The sequence below is a fragment of the Rattus rattus genome, chromosome 6 (genome assembly GCF_011064425.1).
Source record: "Rattus rattus isolate New Zealand chromosome 6, Rrattus_CSIRO_v1, whole genome shotgun sequence".
NCBI lineage: Eukaryota > Metazoa > Chordata > Mammalia > Rodentia > Muridae > Rattus > Rattus rattus.
Genome location: NC_046159.1, coordinates 27,017,318 through 27,039,575, shown reverse-complemented (window position 1 = coordinate 27,039,575; position 22,258 = coordinate 27,017,318). Strand labels below are relative to the sequence as shown.

The 22,258-nt window shown below is 40.9% G+C and overlaps 1 protein-coding gene across 8 annotated transcripts in view; it reads right to left on the bottom strand.

Annotated features, from left to right (window-relative positions):
• Erc1 (ELKS/RAB6-interacting/CAST family member 1) overlaps nt 1–22,258 on the bottom strand; it is a 286,731-nt gene that overhangs the window by 134,788 nt on the left and 129,685 nt on the right. For 4 of the 8 annotated variants that reach the window (XM_032905794.1, XM_032905787.1, XM_032905788.1 and 1 more), the window contains 2 exons: nt 20,642–20,777; nt 10,196–10,327 (listed from right to left, as the gene is read on the bottom strand). In XM_032905794.1, coding sequence (XP_032761685.1) covers nt 10,196–10,327; nt 20,642–20,777 — 268 coding nt within the window. The remainder of the gene's footprint in view (nt 1–10,195; nt 10,328–20,641; nt 20,778–22,258) is intronic. The other 4 variants (XM_032905789.1, XM_032905790.1, XM_032905792.1 and 1 more) reach the window with 1 other exon arrangement.

Below are 22,258 nucleotides of genomic sequence, written 5' to 3'. Positions count from 1 at the left end.
TCTTGGTAGGACCTCCTTGGAAGAATAAGTCTTCTTGAAAAAGAAGAAAATGACTAGAAGAAAAGAGGAGTAGCAAAAAACAAAGCCGAAGCAAAAGACGGCCATCAAGATCTCCTAAGGGCTGCAGAGCCACAGTGAAAAACCTTCCCATGAAGCTTATTCGCTTTCTCAACTTCAACAAAATTCTGCATTAAGACTCAACCTGCAACCAGACATGGTGGTGCAGACCTTTAGTCCCAACACACAGAGACTGAAGCAGGAAGATCTCTGAGTTAAAAACCCTGTAAAGAAAAACAAAGATTCAACATGTTGTATAATTTAGGAGGGGCTGGAGACAAAAAAAAAAAAAAAAAGTACACAGTAAAAGGCTGATAAACATTTCTGAAATCTCTAGAAAAGACAAGCAAAAATTTGGACAGACACACACACAGTCTCTCTGTCCCTGCCCCCCTACCCCGACTCTACTAACAACTACTTTAGGTTTTTTATAATTGCTATAACGGGGATTTAATTCTTAACAGAGCTTTATGCTATTATTTATACTACGAATTATTTCCCCAATATTTCTTCTTGCTAATGCGAGGTGCTTCTTTGACTAATAGGAAAATATTACTTTGTTTAAGTGCTCTGAAAGGCCTGCTCCAAATCTTTCATAGGTATTATGCTATTTCAGCTTCGCAGAAATTGTATGAAATAGATATTATTGTTATCATATTGTAATTTCTATGGAAGAGAAAGAGTTAGGGACTAAAGTTCTTTGCCAGAGGAAGCAGAGCTGATTGTCATCTGACTCTGTCGATACACCCCCCCAACCCCCCCCCGAGTTATTTTGTTCTACTAAAAGGCATCCGCACTCCTGAGGAGCGCTGTCCAACAGGCTTCTACAATTATCCCTACTGACTTACTCCTGGGCATCTCTCCATGCCCAACAAGGTATCTTCCATTATTTTCCTGCCCAACAAAATATTTGACTCCTAATAACTGCCAGTTAACTTGCTGTGCTATATTATCTATCTCTATACTGTGTGCTACAGTCACCAATCACAAAACTTAATGATAAAGCAAGAATATGCATGCAAAGGAGTAGAAGATGCCATGAAAATATACAACACGAGGCCCTGGTGTTGTCCCAGGCCCTAGATAAAGTTTCTTTAAGACTGGCCAGACGGAGAGAATAAAGCAGAACACTGTTCCCTGCGTACAACAGCAGTGCCACAGCAAAACACACTCCAATAAATTAAATTATCAAAATATCAGAAGCTCCAGAACAAAGAAGCAAGGATGCTAGTGCGACAGAGAAGTAAGAATAGACAAAGAAGGATCTTAGGCTGTATGAAGAGATTCCCTCTTTGTTTGAAATGTTAACGGGGAAGGGGAAGGTAACAAAGAGATTAACAGAGGACCAGGGATTTAGAAACTTAGGACAATCATTAGAATGATGGGCAAGAAACTGAAACAGAATAGAGAGAGAAGTGAGAACAATACAAATGGGCTAAGATGAAGTAAAAAGCGACTGAATTACGTCAAAAGGAAGTGAGAGCGTGGTACATGACGAACGCAAGGCAAGGCAGACCATGGTGGGTGTAAGACGAGAGTGACAAAGATCAGACTAGGTCACAGCAAGGGTTAGGGTACCTGAGCTGCAATGAAGAAGTACACTGGGAGCAAGGCCAGTGGGCGAGAAGCCGAGAAAACAGTTACAGAGGTTATCACACAGACATTCTCACCAGGGCTTCAGTGAGAACCTTCAATGTGACAGCTGAATGCATGAACCTTGACAAAGCCAGGCTTCCTATAAGAAATGTGACAATATAAGGCTTGAAGGTCAACAGGAACAGAAAACACGCTGATACAGTTGTGAAGTCCAATGACTTAGAAGGCAAACATAGGAGAGATGAAAGGTACGGGCAGGTTAAGTCAAGGAAGTCAACCCGACAGGGCATGATACTGCGGCAGAGCTCACAACAGAGGGCTTATTTCCAGGACACTGTCTGAGGCAAACTTACTGGTTTATCTGAGGAGAGTTGCTAGACCTAGAGGATCAGGACATCAAAATAAATCAGAGACATCAAAGAGATTAATTTTTCCAATCTATACTCTCCATCTAAAGGTACATGTAACTTAGGGACTTCTATGTTTTCTATTCTGTTCAGTGAAATTTCTATTCAGGAAATTCCAATTGAGTATTGCCATGTGTTAATGGTAGCTGATACTAGCTCAGCTTCTGGTAGACTCCAGACTTTGAGCTATGTCTATGAAGAACCCAAGAATGAGTCACAGACACAGACCTAAAAACACCATCCCATGACAGATTTGAGTCTCGGCACATTTCTTGACTTTTTATACGTTGTTCATCCCCACATTAAATCAATACTGTCATATATTGTGACAAAAAAGAACTTAGTAAATGACACTTAAAAAGTGAGTGTGATCAACTGGGTGAAGAATTTACAAATGCTCTTGCCATCTCTAAAGCATGCCAGGTCTGTAACAGCAAGTGAGCTAGAGGCATGGGCCTGCCTTCACACTCTGGAAACCAATCCTCTGTAACTGAAGAGCAACTGCAGGAGAGACAGAAACATGTCCGTGTGGATGAAGTGCCTCTTTCAAGGAATCCCAACTTCCTGTCCTTAAGGCTTTTCAATCAAGTCAGAGGCTTAGGGAGGTAGACTCTGCAACAATCACTCAACGCTCCTAAGTGAAGCAGGCAAACGCCACCAATAAACCTGGGCACACGTGTTCCCAGCAGCTATCACCCTGCTGCCAGGACCTGTGTGCCAAGGTTGGAGAGAAGCTGTAAGAAGAGGAATGTTTAGTTGCTGACAGTTAAGAGTAAATTTTGGCAATACAGCATCCAAATAAAAATGAGAGGAATATGGAGTAATACCCTGGCACACTATTGTCTCTGCAGACTGGCTTTTTCTTTGCTTATGTTTGTATGATTAAGTACCTTCTAGAATCTGATTGCTTCAGCAACCTTCAGTTGAGGTTCACAACGCTCAAGAAGAATAAAAAAATATGTAATTTTCTGTACTTCTGGAAGAAAGAAGGTTATAAATAACGCAACTCCCAGGTCATGATTTCTTTCTCAGAAACCACTAACAAAGAAAGAGCGACTATTATTTTTTAACTAAATATACCGCTCTTCTTTCGGTGAGGGCCGCTGCACGGCACATAAGGAGATCAGAGGACTACATGTAGGCTCTTTGGAGTTGGTTCCTTCTACCACATACCATCTGGGGATTGAAGTCAAGTAAACAGATGTGGAAAAAGAAATCAGTCATTTCACTTCATCAGAAATTTACTTTGCCAGAAAGACAAAAGGTGGAATTTAATGTCTGACAACCGAAAAGTGCAAAAACGGAACTCCTAAGAATCAAGTGAATATGTACAAGCATGCACACATGGAGGCTTACCAGCAGACACTACTGTGCCCCCCAAACACACACATGCACACGTACAAGCACACGCACCAAGAAGCCATAATAAGGCTCAGTGTTTGAAGGGAGCCTTTACAGGTCGTCTCAGTGTGAGACACGTGTGCCTTGCAAAGGTAATGATTTCTTTCCTCTTCGAGAGGGGCTTAGAAAGTTATAAAACTTACTAATTCACAACTAGTAAACAAAATAAGGAATTAAATTCATACCACTTGATTTTTGATCCAATACAATTTACACTAACCCCCCACTGTATTTTTAATAGTTTATTAAGGAGAAGGAAATAATTATCAAACTAGAATTCAGTTAGTAACACAAATAAGAACTGTCTACTAGGTAGGCCAAATTTTACTGTGGCACATTTCTCTAGGAAAATACTCTGCATTGCAAACATTCAGTATTATGTGCCTAAAGACAGCATCGACTACACAGAGAAACCAGTAAGAAGCCGCCCCTGATTCTCAGGGCTCAACGATTGTTGTATCTTGGAATATTTACTGCCATTATCAGTAACTGGCTTTTAGATTTCTCTGTGGAGATATCGGAATAAGTCTAAACTGCCCCAGCGCCCACTGTAAACAGATTGTATAACCAATGCTGTAGACCCCCAAGGATCTCTAGCATAGCAGACCTCAGTCAGTGTAGACAAAAGCATAGGACACGCCTACCACTGAACAGTATCACAGGCTCTGACACTCATCTCTGAGGCACAATCCTGGGGAGCGCCAATCTTTTATTTTTGGTCTACTTAGGATTAATTTTTCATTGGATTACAACTTTAGAAAATATCAATGAAAAATTAAAATGCAAGCCTAAATTTGGAGGCATAAATAATTTCGGAATGTCAAGATCCATGTAAAGGTATTTTAAACTTTTAAAATCATGTTTGAAAACAAGCATGATAGCTAAAGATAAATCTAAATGCATACCTTAAAAATTCCTATTAGGAGCCAGTCAGAGTGTTGGTCCTGGTACTGCACACGGTTCTCCCTAGAGCGTTAGAACTACTGCAGTGGCTATCTACTGACCCCACTAGCAAAGTGACAGAGGGAGTTACAATGACTAACACTTGATTAAGTTTATACTCTATTTCAAGATAAATTTTAAATGCAATCAGAAAACAGAAGGTCACTGTGAAGCAATCTAATAAATCACAAATATAGCCTCCTAAATACATTCAGTGAAGAAAGTCTATCACACTAACAGATTATGTCATCGGCTTAAAGATGTTGAAACTACATTATGCCAAGTCTCACTACCTAGTACATAATCAATTTCTGTGTTTTTATAGCACTTTCTGTTTTCATTTGAAATTTTTTTCAATATTTCTATCAGAAAGTCATATCTTTTAGTATTACTAATACTATAATTATTTTTAAAACCATGCTGTTCTTTTTACTTCTTAGTATTACAGATGGTTGGTAATATTTTACCTTTTATTAATAATTTCATTGAAACTGAGATACATGTTCATTTAATATAAAGATATCAATAAATACTTTGAAATTTTTACAAGATAACTATATAAGTATGATTTTAAACAAAATACATGATAGTTTCAAATAAGTCATTTCACTTTTATTCAGAAATTTTCATTGCTAAAATAAAAAATACATGCAAGAATGGAATTTAATGTCTGCTAACCCAAGAATGAAGAAAGGGAGCTCTTTAGTATTGAGTGAGTACGTACACGCCTGGGTACACAAGGCTCGGCATGCGGACCATCAACTGCAACACACAGGGGTCACAACAAGGATCAACATTTGAAGGGATCCTTTTTGTTTAAAATGAAGTGACTCCTTTTTCTCACAAATTATAGGAGCTATTAAATGCAGGGAAATAGCTGACTAAATCAGCCCTGAGGTAACATTTAAGATGTCTGACACTCTTACTATTAACATGTAGGTTCCCATACACTAACTCATACATAAAATTACAAGGAGAATTCTCATGAAGGTTTAAAAAAAATCACGGTGAGGGCTGGGCACGCAGCACTCTGCTCAGAACCCATCTCCCCCACGCCCAGCTGGGCACATGGCACACTTTCCCAAGCCTAAGGCCAGGGTGGCAGAGACAGCCTAGCCAGGGATCACCAGCCTAGCCTAGCTACAGAGCTGCAGGTCAGTGACAGACCTTGTCTCAAACGGGCTGGGAGATGGCTCAGTCATTAAAGTATCTGTTGTGCAAGCACACGAATCGGAGTTTGTCTCTATCACCCACATAAAAAAAAGCCAAGCATAACAGAGTGTGCACGTAATCCCAGTGCTGGAACAGCAGAACTCGCTGGCCAGACTAAATGGTAAGTTCCAGGAAGAGACCTTGTCTCAAATAATTGAAATGGATAGCCTGGAGAGAGGGCTCAGAAGTCAGAGAGTTCTGGCTGCTCTTACAGAGGACTTGGGTTCAGTTCCCAGCAACCACCCACATGGCGGCTCACAACTGTCAACAACTTTCCTGCCAGAGGATCTGATCTCCTACGTCTGGCCTCTGTAGGCACACAGTGCACAGACATACATGCAGATAGCACACACCCACAAATGTGTGTGTGTGTGTGTGTGTGTGTGTGTGTGTGTTCTTATGAGGTGAAGAGTAACTGAAAAAGATACCTAATATTGATCTTTAATTGCAACAAACATGCACAGATCCACAAAAACACAAAGGTAGACAAACAGTACCTGAGGAAATATACTTGAGGTTGTCTTCTGACCTTCATATGCATGTGTGTATATGCGTGTGAGCACATGCACTTACCTACAAACATAAGAACATGCACACATGCACATACGTATCCCCAAACAACATAGTATGTTGCAGTATCCATTATTTTACTTATTTTATATTTTTAAAATGGCTTTAATAATATAGATGGTTTCAATTCTTCTGACATTAGTCCTCTAACTGTCTGAGTTTATATACTTATTAACTGAGCATATTTGAGGCATTTCCTCTAATAAATGCATTGGAATGAAGGTTATTTGGTTGCTATTACTACAATCAATTATTCTTCTAACTTGAGCATTTCCTACAATGCACAGATGAAAAGAAAGGTCTAAACATGGCGATTTCTGCTATGGTAGTACTCAGTCACTTAACAACTACTTTCCACAGGCCAGAGGCCACATAAAACTTTCTTTGAAACAGTACTCCTGTTGGTCTCTGAAGCCCCCTGTCAAGTTCAAAATGGCTCCTATTTAGAGACCAGCAGTTTTCATCAAGACAGATGATGATCTATTTCCACTAGACTTATTTCAGGTTTTAAAAAGGACCTGATCTTTATAACTAATCACCAAACCAACGAGATTATATTATAAGATATAATAATCTACATAGTTCTAAGAAACATGCTTGCATTTATGATGCTTTCAAACCACTCTGCTCTCAGTTTAATAATCTGTCAATAGAGACACAAAACTCAGCTTACGACTCAGAAGGGTAAGTAGAGAGGTAGAACTATGTGAAGAACTCTCCGTAAGTGATTAAATGGAGCTGGTGAGAGGTTCAGATGGTGAAAATACTTGCTGACAAGTATGGTGACCTGAATTCGATCCTTAAGACCTGTATGGTGGAAGGAAAGGCTAGCATCCACAGGTTGTCCCAGGCCCTTCACATGTATGCATTTATGTGTTCCTCCCATACACAAATTAGCAAATGCAAAGAATTTTGAAAAACTTGAATGTAGCCTATTAAGCACACAATTAATAAAAACTAAAACTATTCTTTAAAACCTTAAAAACCTATTTCACAGACAGGAAAAGATGAGACAAATATATTAAAAACCCTAATGTCAAAGTTACCAACAAGGGACAGAAGTGTTATCCAAAAGGAACTAAAATCAAATTACAAAAAGATTTTCGTATTAATGGGACATTATATGCTACACAACATTCTGAATGTTTCTGAATTCATACATATTTATGTTTTACAAACCACTTACTGTTTCAGCTGAGGACCAGCTGTTACCTGAGACTCACAATAGGAAGCAACAGGTGGCTAGAATTTTGAGACACGTATGTTCCTACTCTTAAAGACAGGGTAAAGGTAATATTGATTTATATGTTTTATTTGTGCTTTCTAGATATAATCTTTTAAAAATCAAAAACTAAGAAATGTAAATTACTTGAAAATAGCTCTTCTAAGTACTTAAGTATGTAACTGAAATGATGTTTTTCTGTTCAGATGAAGTGCTGTAGTAAATGCAGCAGAAAAAAAGCAGCTGAATCAGAGAATAAAATATTCTAAAATACTGCTTTGATTACTAGTCCAAAAACATCAAATTATTACTATCCTCCAGGATGTTTAGTTACCACAGTGACTCTGTGGTCCCCAGGCATGCAGACAGAGGTCAGATGAAGCCCCTTCATGCCTCACTAATGAAACAGAATTCTGTCACGTAGATGCTCACTCAATGCCACTGTTTCCCAGCAAGTAGTTGCTACCAAGGCCGTAAGAGCACACGGACACACCTCCTGCACCCAGGAGCTCATATTCTACTAGAGAAAAGAGTGCATGTATTTTCAAGTAATACACCTATTATATATTACATAAAGAGATAATAATAATAATAATAATAATAATAATAATAACAGGTTACAAAACGGAGATAAGTGAACTATTAAAAAACCTTACAAAGACATATAGTCAGATCTGAAAGGTCACAGAAGTTCTACAGAAATAGGCTACATCCAGACTATGTCACAAACAGGGACACTGCTTCAGGTAGAGATCTTGTACGGTAAGAAATGAAACTATTCTGTACGTTTTGTGAGAGGACCAGGGAGCACAGAAGCTCGTTTTCTGCCCAGATGTGCTGTTGAGATGATTAAACAGTAGAGTGGACAAAGCACTTACCTTGGGAGTTGGCGGACAAAAGAAACCCATAACTGTTGGTACCTTGTTTTAAGACTAAGCTGTATATTTTGTAAATTGTATTTCAAGTAATGAATCACATATTTAGGGAGTTAATAAAGTTTAGTTCATAGAAGTGGAATATGTTCTTTCTTACATGCATGTCAGGTTAGCTGGACAAACGTCGTAGGTAGAAGGTAGTGACACAAAGTCAAAGAGAAGAGGGTGGGGCGGGGCGGGGCTGGGATGCTCAGAGCACCTGCAGGGCAAGCATGAGGATCCAAGTTCCACCACAAGAAGTCAGGTGCAAAACAAAGCCGGGAGGAGTCAGACAGTTTGACTGCTGGGGCTCACTAGAAAGTACCCAACCTAAGTCAGATGCTTCTAAGAAGAGATGACATCAAGTCAAAATTAACAAAGAGTCAAAGAATGCCATTAGCTATGAATAAAGTGATCAGTCAAGAAGTTAGGACAATTATAAAATTATATGCTCCAAGTGTTGATATACCAATCTTATAAACCCTGTCAGACATTTAAGGACACTAAAACATTAAAGGCTCTGACTGAAGTTACCACAGCTACAAAGGGACTCTATGAGGTACCTACTATAGTATACGTGTGTGTGTGTGTGTGTGTATGTGTATATGTGTGTGTGTGTGTGTGTGTGTATATATATATATATATATACACATATATATATATGTATGTCTTGAAGTGGGCACTTCTTTACTGTTTGATTTCCTTAATTCCCAGTAACAGCAGCTTCTCAGGAGGGAGGCTATCCCATCAGATTCCTACTACTATGTCACTAAACTCATTTTACCTGGTGACCTGGGCTAGCTTTATGTCCAGGTGACATGTGCTAGAGTCACTTGAGAAGAGGAACACTCAACAGAAAATAAGTCCGATTTGTCTGTAGGCAAGCCTGTACTCCATTTTCTTAATTACTGATTGATATTGAAGGGCCCAGCCACTATGGGTGGTACCACCCTTGGGCAGTTGAACCTGGGATGTTATAACAAAGGGGGCTGAGCAAGCCAGAGGGATGCAAGCCAGTAAGCAGCACTCCTTCATGGTCCCTGCATGGAGGGGCCTCCTGCCTCCATATCCCTGCCCTGTCTGAGTTCCTGGCCTGACTCCCCTCACTGATGGACTGTGATGTAGACTGAAATAAACCCTTTCTTACTCAAGCTGCTTTCACTTATGGTGTTCAGAAACTGAAACCTAACTAAGACACCTAGATAGTATTTATCATTCTCTCACATACACAAAGGGTAGGGTGCTACAAAAATTAAGTGTTATGATATCTGTGGTAGGTGGATTTAAAACCTCAAGTCACATTTTCAAACTGCAAATAGAGATTACAGCTTTCATTCACCAAAACCGTTCCTTCAATTTACAGCTTCCCATCTTCACTTATTCTTTATCTAATAACAGAACCTCTCAAGTTACCTCCAGGCTGAGACAGGCAGTCTGGCAGTGGAGTACTACCATTCCTACAGGTATGCTGTTCAAAACCATCAACTTTTATACCCGCAAATGCTCTTTGAAAAATGATATAAAATAAACTATTTTCTAACTGAGGCATGTTTGTGTTCTCATTCACATCCAAGCTGGGGTTTTGCAGTCATGTAACAAACATACCTGTTGCATGTTTGTCAGTCACGCTTTACTAGCTTTTACCACATTATATACGAATCATTCCTAAATTATTACTTCAGAGACCTCAATGTTAACATGAGCCGATCCCTGCACAGTTAGACGTTAGTGACTCTGTAAGCTAAACACTAATACTTGAGGAAGGAGTTCTGAAGCGCCATGAGCAGCCAGCGTGTACAGCTCACCTTAAGCTACACTGGTTTTCCCTGGTGTTTACCCAGCAGCATTGCTAGTAGCTACATAAAATCGCAGACCTGTTTCTCAGCATTGGTCCTGGCTGATTCCTCTTGTGCCAGCACCATTTCCCGCTCTGCAGTTATCTGTACACTTTCTCTCAGTGCTTCTTCCAGCTCTTCAATCCTGTCATCCTTCTTACGGAGACTGTCCTGGAAAACGATGAAGACTCGGTGAAGTAGGTTACCCAGTCACTCAAGGAGCGCTTACACAGCAAGGAAGAGCTGTTACTAAACAGCCGTCTATTCAGAAGCAAGTGGAGGCCAGAGAGAGACCTCCATAGAGTAAAGAACGAAACAAGGGAAGAAAAGACATAAAGGAAGCTGGAGTCTATTATTAAGAGCATAGGATTAAGTTAGTGAAGCGAAACAGACATGATGAAATTGCTCTGTGCAACAGAGAGAAGGAAGCTACTGGTGTTAGATGGCATAAGTAAGAAGAGGTTAAGTATTTAAAAATACAAAGCTATTTTTAAAAACTACCACTTAAACTGGGCTGAAAGCCAGCTCTGATGGAGCCTCTACTTAGAGTCAGTACCACAGCACTGGCTCCCTTTGGGAAGTCACGACTAGATGACAGACTCAATCTTCATAAAGACAATTTCTGAAAAACTTCCTTTTATAAAGAAACATGCTTCCTAATGCTTCAAAGGTGAAACTTTCTCCTCCTCTTCTTCTGAAAAAACTAGAAACTACACACACACACACACACACACACACACACACACACACACACACACACACACCACACACACACACACGGGAATAAATATGACTGGCTTGAATATAAATGAGCAGTTTAGTTAAGCAAGTGATGCACTCTAGTAGGAGTTTATAATGTAACTTTTCATCTATGTAGCAAAACTCTGTATCAGTCTTTAGGATCTCAAAGATATTACAGCAGGAGGAAAGATAAAAGAAAATGCCAAGAATGGAACCATGGATTTCTCAGACCATTCTAATTCTTACAATTTCTTACAGGAGAACAAAAACAAAAACAAAGTATTTGGAACACAGTATTGTATTCAATAGTTGTGTCTTGTATTCAAATATGAAAATGAGTAACAAGGCTGCCCGAATGTTGATACAAAGAAGAATAAAAGCAAGCCCTTATCTCTCAGTATCTGTTAAGTCAAATGAACTAAAGAACTGAAGCTAAAAACAGGCATGGCAACTCGCACCTAAACGGCAGCACTCACAGGGCTGAGGCAGGGCGTTGTCCGTGAGTTCAAGGCCATCTTGGACTACACTACGAGATGCAAAATCAAAAAAGATGAGAGAGTAAGAAAAAAAGAACAAGACAAAACTAAGAAACTGGGGCAAGAGGGTGTTTCATGACAGTGGGTTGGTGATAGTGGGGTTTTGGTCCTGCTTTTAAAATAAAAGCAGAAAGTGATGATAACAGAAATCAAACAACCTCAGATAATAAACTCTGCTTTATAGCAAATAATCAAAATAACAAAGTAACACAGAAGAGAGAACATTTTCCTGTGTATCTGACAAGGGTTAATTCTTAAAGATGCCAAAGTACTAAACAGCAAGAAAATGATCCAGATCATAAGGACAAGAGATGCACAGATACCTTAAAAGAGCACATAAAAATGACACACAATTTTGAAAACAAACTCTTCAAGGCCACTAGTCATTGATGAAATGCAATTAGAAACCACAAAGCGGTATCTCAGTCCTTTCGGATTACTATAAAAAGACAAGGAGTGGGTACTCATGAGGATGTTGGCAGGGACAGTCTCTCTCGTACATTATGACAAACAGAACAGAGGTTCCTCAAAATATTAAAGCTCAACTACTCTAGTGTCAGCAATTCTACACCTGGATATTGGATATTTAAATAAAAGGAACTGGTGGGCTGCAGAGGCGTCTACTTGACCAGCTGTACTACAGCACCACACAATGGCCCAGAGCTAAACAGCAGCGAGGACACAGAATCAACCTAGATGTCTACCAGTAGATGAATGGATAGAGAAAGTACGCTATCTTCATGCCGGTGAGATGACCCAGTCAATAAAGCTAGATGACTTGAGCTCCACTCCCTAGATCTTACGTGAAGAACGAAGTCTCTACTAAGTTGCCTCTGACTTCCATACAAACACATGGCATGTCACAAATGTCTCCCCTCACCATACAGACGTGCACGAAAACAATAACTTTAAAAATTAAAAAGTCTAGGCAACTGCCAAAATGTTTGGCTTGCCTGATAGTGATTTTTTTAAAAAAACGCTAATAATAAAATTGTCTTTAAGCTCAACTGGTTTATTCTTACAAAAAAATGAAAATGTGAGTGTGCTGTATATACACAACAGGAATGGGGGGCGCTTGTTTCCCATGATGAAGATAACCCCAGAAGACATCATGTTAACTGAAAGGAGCTGAGCACTACACTGAACACATGTGTACAATGGCAGATGGAAGAGAACCATTTTGCCTTGTTTTGTTTTAATTTAAGGTAGTTGACACAGCAAGGATTATTCCTGAACCTTGTCTTTCCTCTTTGGTTGATTAGCAAATCATATCAGACGGTGAAGTCAGGAACCCAGCAATGAGATGAGACATCAGGATGTTGCTAGCCCAGTTTGGGTTCTTAAACACACCTTTTGCAAAAATGTATCCTTGCTAGAATACATTTGCTTAGTGTATTTTTTTATGGAACACCAAGAATATTTATTGATTACTGCTAAGAATTGGGGGCTTTTCTGGGATTTCAAATCCAACAAAAGTGTCCAGACTCCCTTCCTAAGCAGAGGCACGTCTCTCTCCAACTGCAGGGGCTTCCAGGGTTTCTGGTGAAATGCACTTTTTGGATCAGCAATGACCCCAGTATGGAAGGTTCCTCTACAATTCAGCAAAGGGCCCAAATGAGTAAAGACCACTGTAACAAGGCACATGTGCGAACAGGCCAAAGGTAAGAAATGCTTTGGAGGACAGCAAAGTATTTCTCTAGTAGTCCGGCAAGTCATTCTGGATGTTGAAACATGTAATGCATGAAGAGCAGTGAGACCAGGATGTGAAAAGACCTAGGAAGAGGGATGGAAAGCAGGCTCCATAGAGCAGTGAGGAGAGGGAGATACTGAGACACTCAACCAACAACAAAAAAAGGACAACAGATTCTCAGAGAGAAGCAAGCCAACCCCTCTGGTTAGCAAGCAGCTCTCTTAATTCTGTTTAATATACTCCTCTCTATCCTGTGAAGACAGGTGGATCAATGCGAAAGAAAGAAAGAAAGAAAGAAAGAAAGAAAGAAAGAAAGAAAGAAAGAAAGAAAGAAAGAAAGAAAGAAAGAAAGCAAGCAAGCAAGCAAGCAAGCTGCAAAACTTAGATTTAATGTCTCTCTTCTCTCCAGGCAGCTCCTCTTCTAACTGGGTCAAAATGCCACAGATAGCTATTAACATTTTAAATTAAGAACAAGTTGGTTTCTTATGGTTTTAAATTCTAGCCACTAATGGTCACAGACCCCGCTGACCTCAACCCATACCATGATCAAGTGGGACAAAATGGCCCATGGATTCCTTTTGTGGCACAACGTGAACACTTGAACTAAGCAGAAGTCAAACAAGATTCAGATGACACTGCTTGGCATCCACAGTTAGGATTTGTGTGATAGGGTAACGGACTCCGCTCTCTTATTCTGAAATCAAGGAGTACTTTCCTATTTTGTTGCCTTGTTACTTTGGATCTACATGGTAACTTAACTCAGGTGACTTTTTAAGGGAAAGAAGGTGGCTACCCATATTTAATCTGTGAAATGAATGAATCCCAAAGTAACTATCCATATTTACTCTGTAAGATAATGAATCTCATAGGACTTGTTCCCTAATGAGGGGTGGGCTAATTTTATCATGTAGTAGAGTTCACCATAAGCAAACAGTCACCATGGAGTTTGCTGTGTTCTTGGCTAATGACGCCATCAAGATGGAAGCAACCATGTGATGTAGCAGCCATCTTGGTTAATGATGCTATTAAGATGTAGAGAGCCACAAGATAGCGCGTCATCTTGCTTACTGATATCATGAACATGGTGAAGACCACATGAATTCACTGGCATCTTGGTTAACATAACCACATTTCATAAACCAAAATGATGACAGCTACGTTTTACGTCCCAATGCTAGTGTGCCCTCTATTTTATATGAAATTAAGAGAACACCAGGCCTCCAAGGTAGGTTTTTTGTTTGTTTTATTTTAATTTTGACATAGTTTTACATGATTTATGTATAGATTTCCAGAGGGAACTTTAGGATTTTCTCAGCTCGAAACGCTACCAAGTATCGATGGTAGCCGATACCTTTAAATGGCTAGACTCCAAAAGCTCAGATACACTTTGCTTCGGCATACAGCTGAGTGTTTGGAAAGGACGGGAACCAGGGGAACCAAAGGAATAGATTGCCAGGTGCTAAGCAAGCTCCTGCCAGCTGCCGCCTTCAATAGCTGAAGGCAAAGAGACGTCACTCTGCTTGGGAAGGAGGCTTGGGATGTGGGACCTTCTGTGTCTTATGGCTGTTCTTTCGGCCAGATATCTACACGTTTTTCTATAACTGAAATAGAGCATTCTTCTCCTTCTCGATACTCCTCTATTCCAGACTTGCTGCCGGCTTTTACTTCTGCCCTCCCAAGCCCTACGTACCCTGGCTTTTGTTGTCACTTTTCCCTTATAATGACACAAAAAGGGTAAGGAAAAGAACAGGCTGATGCCATCCCATTCCAGTGCCTTTGGATTTTATTGTTTTCAATTATTTAGATTACAAGACTAAATGTGGTGAATTATAAGGTGGCTTTTCTATCGTGGATGCCTAACAGAAAATCTCCTTTACAAAGAGAAAATCATCCTGAACATTACGATGGTTGACCCCTATCTGAGAAGTGTAATGTGGATTTACAGATTATAAATTTGAGGAAAGGGGTCAAAGGGATCACTTAAAGGGAGTACTAAAGGTTTGAACCACAAATAACCAGAAATCTTCCTGCACTGTATAACCATTATATTATCCTAAAACTTGTTGTCTTGTTAGGCGGGAGAGTCCCTCTTAAGTTTTTCAGGCTGCTAGTCTGCATTTGCATGAAGGCCCAAACAACTGTGGGTTCAAGCTTCCAAGCAGCTGATCATACCAAATCCAGCCAGGGAGGCTCTCAGGTAGACAAGTACAGGAAGACAGTTCTGACGTTTGTTCTTCCATCACTGGCACTAGATGTCACTGACCTAGGAGCCTACAACGTTTAAGGTTTCTAATCTTGGTTGTCAACCTCACTAGGGCTGGAACCCTAAAACCCAAACAGCTAGGCACGCCTGAAGAGGGGAGATTCAGACAGGGATTGGTTCTGGTATCAACAAGGGAATGTCTCAGCGATGGGGCAGATGAACTTGCCAGTGAGAGGAAGGCAAGCAAGCAAAAAGAAAACACTTCTCCCTTATCAGTGTAACCCAGCCTACATGAAATGTGAATCATCAAATTTACGTTAAACTATGGTTTAGAGAAAATGTTAAAGAATCAGCTTTAGAACTAAATTTAATTAAAATGAAGCTAAATTTCTATATAATAAAAAAAAATGAAATGAAAGAACTTAACTGGAACAACTAATAACCAACATGAACCTTACTTTTCTTTATTACTCAAGTTCTATATTAGTGAATATTAACTGGAATTGTAAAACAATTAAATGCTATGGAAATGTTTTTTTAAAACTATAAATATTCATGGCATAATAAAGTCTTGTGAAATTTTTATACAGAAGTATATAAGATATTATAAAGTTCTTCCAAAGAAAATGAATTTTAGTTAATGTGTGACAGAAAAACTGGAAAAGCAAGACCTAGATCTAAGAAGCCATACTATCACCTTCCAGGCCAAGAAAATCTAACAGGGGCTGCAGACATGGCTCTGTGGTTAAGAGTATGTACTGCCGGGGTTGGGGATTTAGCTCAGTGGTAGAGCGCTTGCCTAGCAAGCGCAAGGCCCTGGGTTCGGTCCCCAGCTCCGGAAAGAAAAAAAAAAAAAAAAAAGAGTATGTACTGCCTCACAGGACCTGAGTTCAATCCCAGAGCCCACAGTTCAGTCACCTATGATTCATGCTTCAGGACATGCCATTCTCTCTTTGACCTCTGAGGTTACCCCCACCATATCAGAACAATGTCCCAGGCTACCCCTCACCCCAGGATCTTGGGTGTATGAAATAACACACATACTGATGTTCATCAGTATACAGTAGAGTTATAGCCTGGAGGGCTACCAAAGTCACGCCGGTTATGCTGTGTGCGTGGAGTCCTTCTGTCCCCCTCACCCCAAGAGATGACCTTCTGCTTTCACTGTACACTGGTCTCCATTCTCTCTCCTCACAAATCAGCCCCATCAAGTCACTCAGCTTCCTGGCATCATTCTCACCAACTCTCTCAACTGTAATCATGGTGAATCATCTTAAAAGTTCAGCGCTAACTTCATATATTTGTGCTTATATTTTTTTTTTTTTTTTTTTTTTTTTTTGAGCTGGGGACTGAACCCAGGGCCTTTGCGCTTGCTGGCAAGCGCTCTTCCGCTGAGCTAAATCCCCAACCCCTTGTGCTTATATTTTATCTACAGATATTATCATTGCTCCTTATGAGTATAAATATTTGGCTTTTTACTAAATTGTTTTACTTATTTACATTCTAAAAGTCACCTCCCTTCCTGGACCCCCTTCCCAAGTTCTTCACCCCATCCCCCCTGCCCGCCTCTGAGAGAGTCCCCCCATCTGCCCATCCACCCTTTCCTCACGCCAACCAGTGTCCCTCTTTCCCGGGCATCAAGTGCCCACAGGATTAAGCACATACTCTCCTACTGACGCCATACGAGGCAGTCACCATATACTACACATGAGCTGCAGGCCTCAGACCAGCCCATGTGTGCTCCTTGGTTCTCAGCCTAGTCTCTGGGAGCTCTGAGGCTTCCTAGTTAGTTGACATTATTATTCTTCCTATGGGGTTGCAATCCCCTTCAGTTCCTTCAGTCCTTCCCCTATGGGACCTCATGAAACTGAAAAGCTTCTGTAAGGCAAAGGACACTGTCAAAAGGACAAAAAGACAACCAACAGATTGGGAAAAGATCTTCACTAATCCTACATTCAAAAGAGGGCTAATATCCAAAATATACAAAGAACTCAAAAACAAACCAAAACCAAAAAACAAAACAAACAAATGAACAAAAACAAAAACAAAAAAACAAATAATTCTAATGGAGTACAGAGCTAAACAGAGGATTCTCAGCAGAGGAATCTTGAATGGCTGAGAAGCACCTAAAGAAATGTTCATCATCTTAGTCATCAGGGAAATGCAAATCAAAACAACCCTGAGACTCCACCTCACACCTGTCAGAAAAACAGGGTGGCGTGAGATAGGGGAGGGAAAAAGGAGAGGCAGGATCAGATATAGGGGAAAACAAGAGAGACACCTAGAGAACCAGGAGAATGAATTGAAATATGTAGCAGGGGGTTGGGGGGGACCCCTCTAGAAAGTTCCAGAGACCTGGGAAATAAGAGGCTACCAGGACTCAATGGGTATAACATTAGCTCAAACACCCAACAGTGGTGAGGTAGAACCTGAAGAGACGACCTCCAACAGATAGTAACAGCCCCCATTGAGGCAGGGAGCCCCCTGCCCATCTTTAAAATGTTTAGCCCAGAATTGTTCCTTTCTAAAGGAAATTCAGGGACAAAAATAGAACAGAGACTGACAGAATGGCCACCCAGTGACCTGCCCAACTTGGGATCTACCCCTCGAGCACACACCAAACACTGACATTATTACTGATGCCAAGAAGTACTTGCAGACAGGAGCCTAGTATGGCTGTCCTCTGAGAGGCTCTACCAGTAACTAAGATAAATGCAGATACTTACAGCCAATTATTGGATTGAGGTGGGGGGGGAACCCATACATATTTTATTTTTAAGATCATTTTCAAAAATTAACTTCCAGATTTCTCTATCATCCTCTCTCATCTAACTCCTTTTGGCTGTCTCCACTGGACTATCTCATCAACACTGGGACTGTTGAAAATGGACGTGTTCTTTTCCCCAGGCGATCTCAAATAACTGTCATTACCAGGCTCTGTCGTCTTAGTTATCACCATTGTATCTTCTAATACGTAGGCCAAGAACCTAGGAATAACCCGTCTTTGTGCCTATCCCTCAAATGCACACTGCTCCTTCCCTCACCGGCCTTCTATTGGTCACTCTCGTTCCCATTACTACACTACAGGCCTGCTACAATGAGTCCGAGAAAGGAAGGATTTGCTCTGCGCTACTGCCAGTCTGCCACTCGATATCACACACCAGAGTCCACTCATTCCTTTTACTTCAAAACTGTCAAGATACAAACCAGATCCTGTCATCCTTTCACTGCAAACCCACGGTGGTCAATGACGTCCTTTCTGACATGATCTGTCTTCCTTACTACAGTCTGGACACTCGGCTTTCCCCCAGAGAATGGCCTTTACCTAAACCCACGTCCTCCACTCTTTACATTTACTCCGAGTTTTACTTTAATGTCTGGGCGGTCTTTCTAGGGGACGCTTCCTAGATTTGGTTCCAACTACCAGAGTACCCTGCTTACTTTCAGACATTGCTGCCTTCCCATCCTCCCCTACTGCTGTAATGAAACATCTAAGGGAAGCAGCATGAAGGACAAACAATTAGTCTTGGCTCGTAGTTTGAGCTACAATGTAGTCGAGGTACAGAAAGGGACAAAGCAGTCACGGCAGCAGACAGCGGAAGCAGATGGTCAAACCCCATCGACAATCAAACAAATCCACGGGGCACGCTAGTGCTCAGCTCTTCTCCACCTTACTCCCCGCCCAGCAAATGGCCCCTCGCACAGAATAAATATTGTAATTAAAATTTTATTTGGATTTTATTTTACTCAGGATTATTTGTAGAAAGAGTAAAACAAATGCCCCCAAATGAAATGTTTCAATCCATCAGAGTCACATTTTTAAAAGGAAGAAGTACAGGAAAAGGAAAGATTGCCAATATGAAGCTTTGGCAAGGGCCAGAGAAACTGATAAGGTACGTTTTCAAAAGCTGGTATAGATGAGGAAAAAAATTATAAGAACTGTAAGCAGTAAATGTATGAATGAGGAACAAGAAAAAAAAAAGGACACCCACTGAACAACTTATGTCCAGAATGAAGTCACTAGAAAGCCTAAAACAGCATCTGGACAGTCCTGCTCCTCGTCTCTACAGTCAGAACTCCGGGACTCCCAACTGTGCAGCGCACACTGCACTGTACCTAAGGAATGCTGAGAGGACAGAACAGCAAGGTGGCAGCAGGGGCGTAGATGGATCAGCATATTCTGAGCATTCTCTAAGATCTAAACCTCCTTTCTGAAGAATGATGGCCATGAGAAACAACGCCATGCTACAGACAGGAGATACCACAATAAAATCACCGCTGAGTCAGTCAGGGAGCTGGGGCATTATAGTACTTCAGTGCCTCTGCACTCAATCCCCAACTGCTTTAGGCCTAACTTAAATACTGAGAATCTAATGGGCTTTCATCACACTATACTGCTATTACTATGATTAGGCCTAGTTTAATTAAGTTGTGAACAACTGCGCTCATGTTGCTCTCCCAGAGGAGCTGGGTTTGACTGTCACCACCTCCATGGCAACTCACAACCATCTGTAACTCAAGTTGTGTGGAATGGGATGCTCTCTTCTGACCTCCGCAGTCAACAGGATCAGACCTACTGCACAGATACACAATCAAGCAAGACACCCATATGCATAACAACATAAAAGGAGAAATTAAAAAGGTGGTGCACAGCTTTAAAAGATAGAAAGAGGGGGCTGGAGACATCTCAGTGACTAAGAGCACTGGCTGCTCTTCCAAAAGACCTATGTTCAATTCTCAGCACCCACATGGTAGCTCACAGCTATATGTAACTCCAGTATCAGGAAGTTTGGTGCCCTCTGAGGGCACCAGGCATACAAAAGTGGTACACATACATGCAGGCAAAAGATATATATATGTAAAATAATAATAATGATGATAATAATATTTACTGTTGTAAAATAATAATTTTAAATTTTAAAAGAAAAAATAGGAGGGAAAAACAAAGTCAGGGATGGGGGAGATAGACCCACGCAAACCAAAACTGCCAACGCCCTTTCATGAATGAACTGCCAGGCAGCTGCACAGACAATCCTGAAGCGTTCCTGGACACACTCACTGGACTGACATGGAACTTACCAACGAAGTGTGATCAACTGGAAGCAAGATGACTCCTAAGCTGAGGTATCCTCACAGCTGCAGACTAAGACTTGCCTTTCCTATGTAAAAGCCATTCCTTTTTTGCTAAACAGGGAGTCTAAGGGGAAGGCAGCAGGCAGGGTTAGAAAGAGAAAGAGGAGGATACGGAAGCAGAGCAAACAGCAGATAATGAGGATCAGACCCTGGCGTGCACTCCCTCAGCCTTGGGCTCTGACCTGCAGCTGCTGAGAGCTGTCGCTGAGGCTGTCCTCCCTCCTCCGGGCCTCCTCCAGCATCTGCGCACTCTTCTTCTTCTCCACCTGCTCCTTGTGCTTCAGATTCGCTACCTTCTTATTCTGGTCTTTCACCTGCCTGTAGAGGGAAGAAGGAGGACAAAGCTTTTCACGTGTGCACAGGGGTATATATTGATTTACATGCTTGGTGTCACAAGGAGTTATCTGGATAGCAACGAGAGACTCCTGATGCAAATTCTTTTCAAAAATTCCAATTTTTCCTGTCCAAGGTACCAAACTATATACAACAATAATGCTACAGTTTTCTATGGAAATGTATTTATTCTAGCACACACAATGAAATTATCAAATAGAAAGGCACGAGAGGGTGTGAAACACAGAAGCAGTCTCTTAACATCCATATACTGAAATATTAGCTGGCTGAATAAGACATGGTCTTGGAATAGCATCACAATCATATGCTTGTTAAATACTTCAAATACTCAATAGGCAATGTCTGCTGTATGTGTGGACGACAGTAACGACAGAAGCAGCAAGCTCTCTGCATCACCATCTCGACACACTGGCCCTCTATCCTTCACTGGGAGTGGTCTAAAATATATTCAATTCAATTATGTTTAAAATGGCCTCCCTCTTGGGAAGTGTGCTGTTCATGCAAGGGTGAAGAAGGACAGCTGGGATTTTAAGGTCAGCCTAAGAAACATAATGGGTTCTAGCCAGTCTCCAGACACAGAGGAAGACGTTTCCAAACAAATAAAATGAAAGTCCCTTTCTTACACGGCATCCCATACCTACGGAAACGGCTCCATTAGTTTGCACATTTTCTAATTTTATAAGATTTCCCAAGAAACAACTACTTCTTTTTAAGGAGCTGTCTGAGACTCAGAATTATCAGTGACAATGGCATGGATTTTTTTAATCCCTCAATTTCTACTATAATATCAAATGATGGATGGAATCGTTCACTCCATTCTCAAAGTAAGGGACAACTTTCTTGCTGTGACAAACAATGCTACTCAGTACAAGTGACAGAGCTATGAAAGAGTTTGTCCAAAGGATAGGTACAGATCACATGGTACATCTTTAGCAATGTCTCTCATAGGAAATGTCTGATCATCTGTCACATGTCACCACAACACTTACCACTTAGTGCTATATAAACACAGTATCTCAAGTGTAGGGCATTTTTATAGGCTGGGCTGCAGTGTTGACATGAAACCTAGGGCCCTGCACACGTGCTCAGGTGAGCCTCTATCACTGCATCCTCAGCCCAGCCAATTAAAGTTCTGAAGTGCAGCCTCTTGGTCATCAGGTTGATCCTCCTCCGTACAGTCTCTGGCCTTTCCTCCTTCCACCACAGTCAGTCAACTACACATATTTCTTCCATTGGTTAGGATGCCTTTCTCTTATTTTGCTGTCGTTGTATGTTTGTTTGTTAAATTTATTCTTCTCTCATATATTACATCTAGACTGTAGTTTCCCCCTTTCCTGTCCTCTGAATCCCCACACCCCCACCTTCTTTTCCTCAAGATTTACTCTCCCTCTTTCTCTTAAGAAAGTGGAAGTTCTCCCAGGGATATCAACCAAACATAGTATATC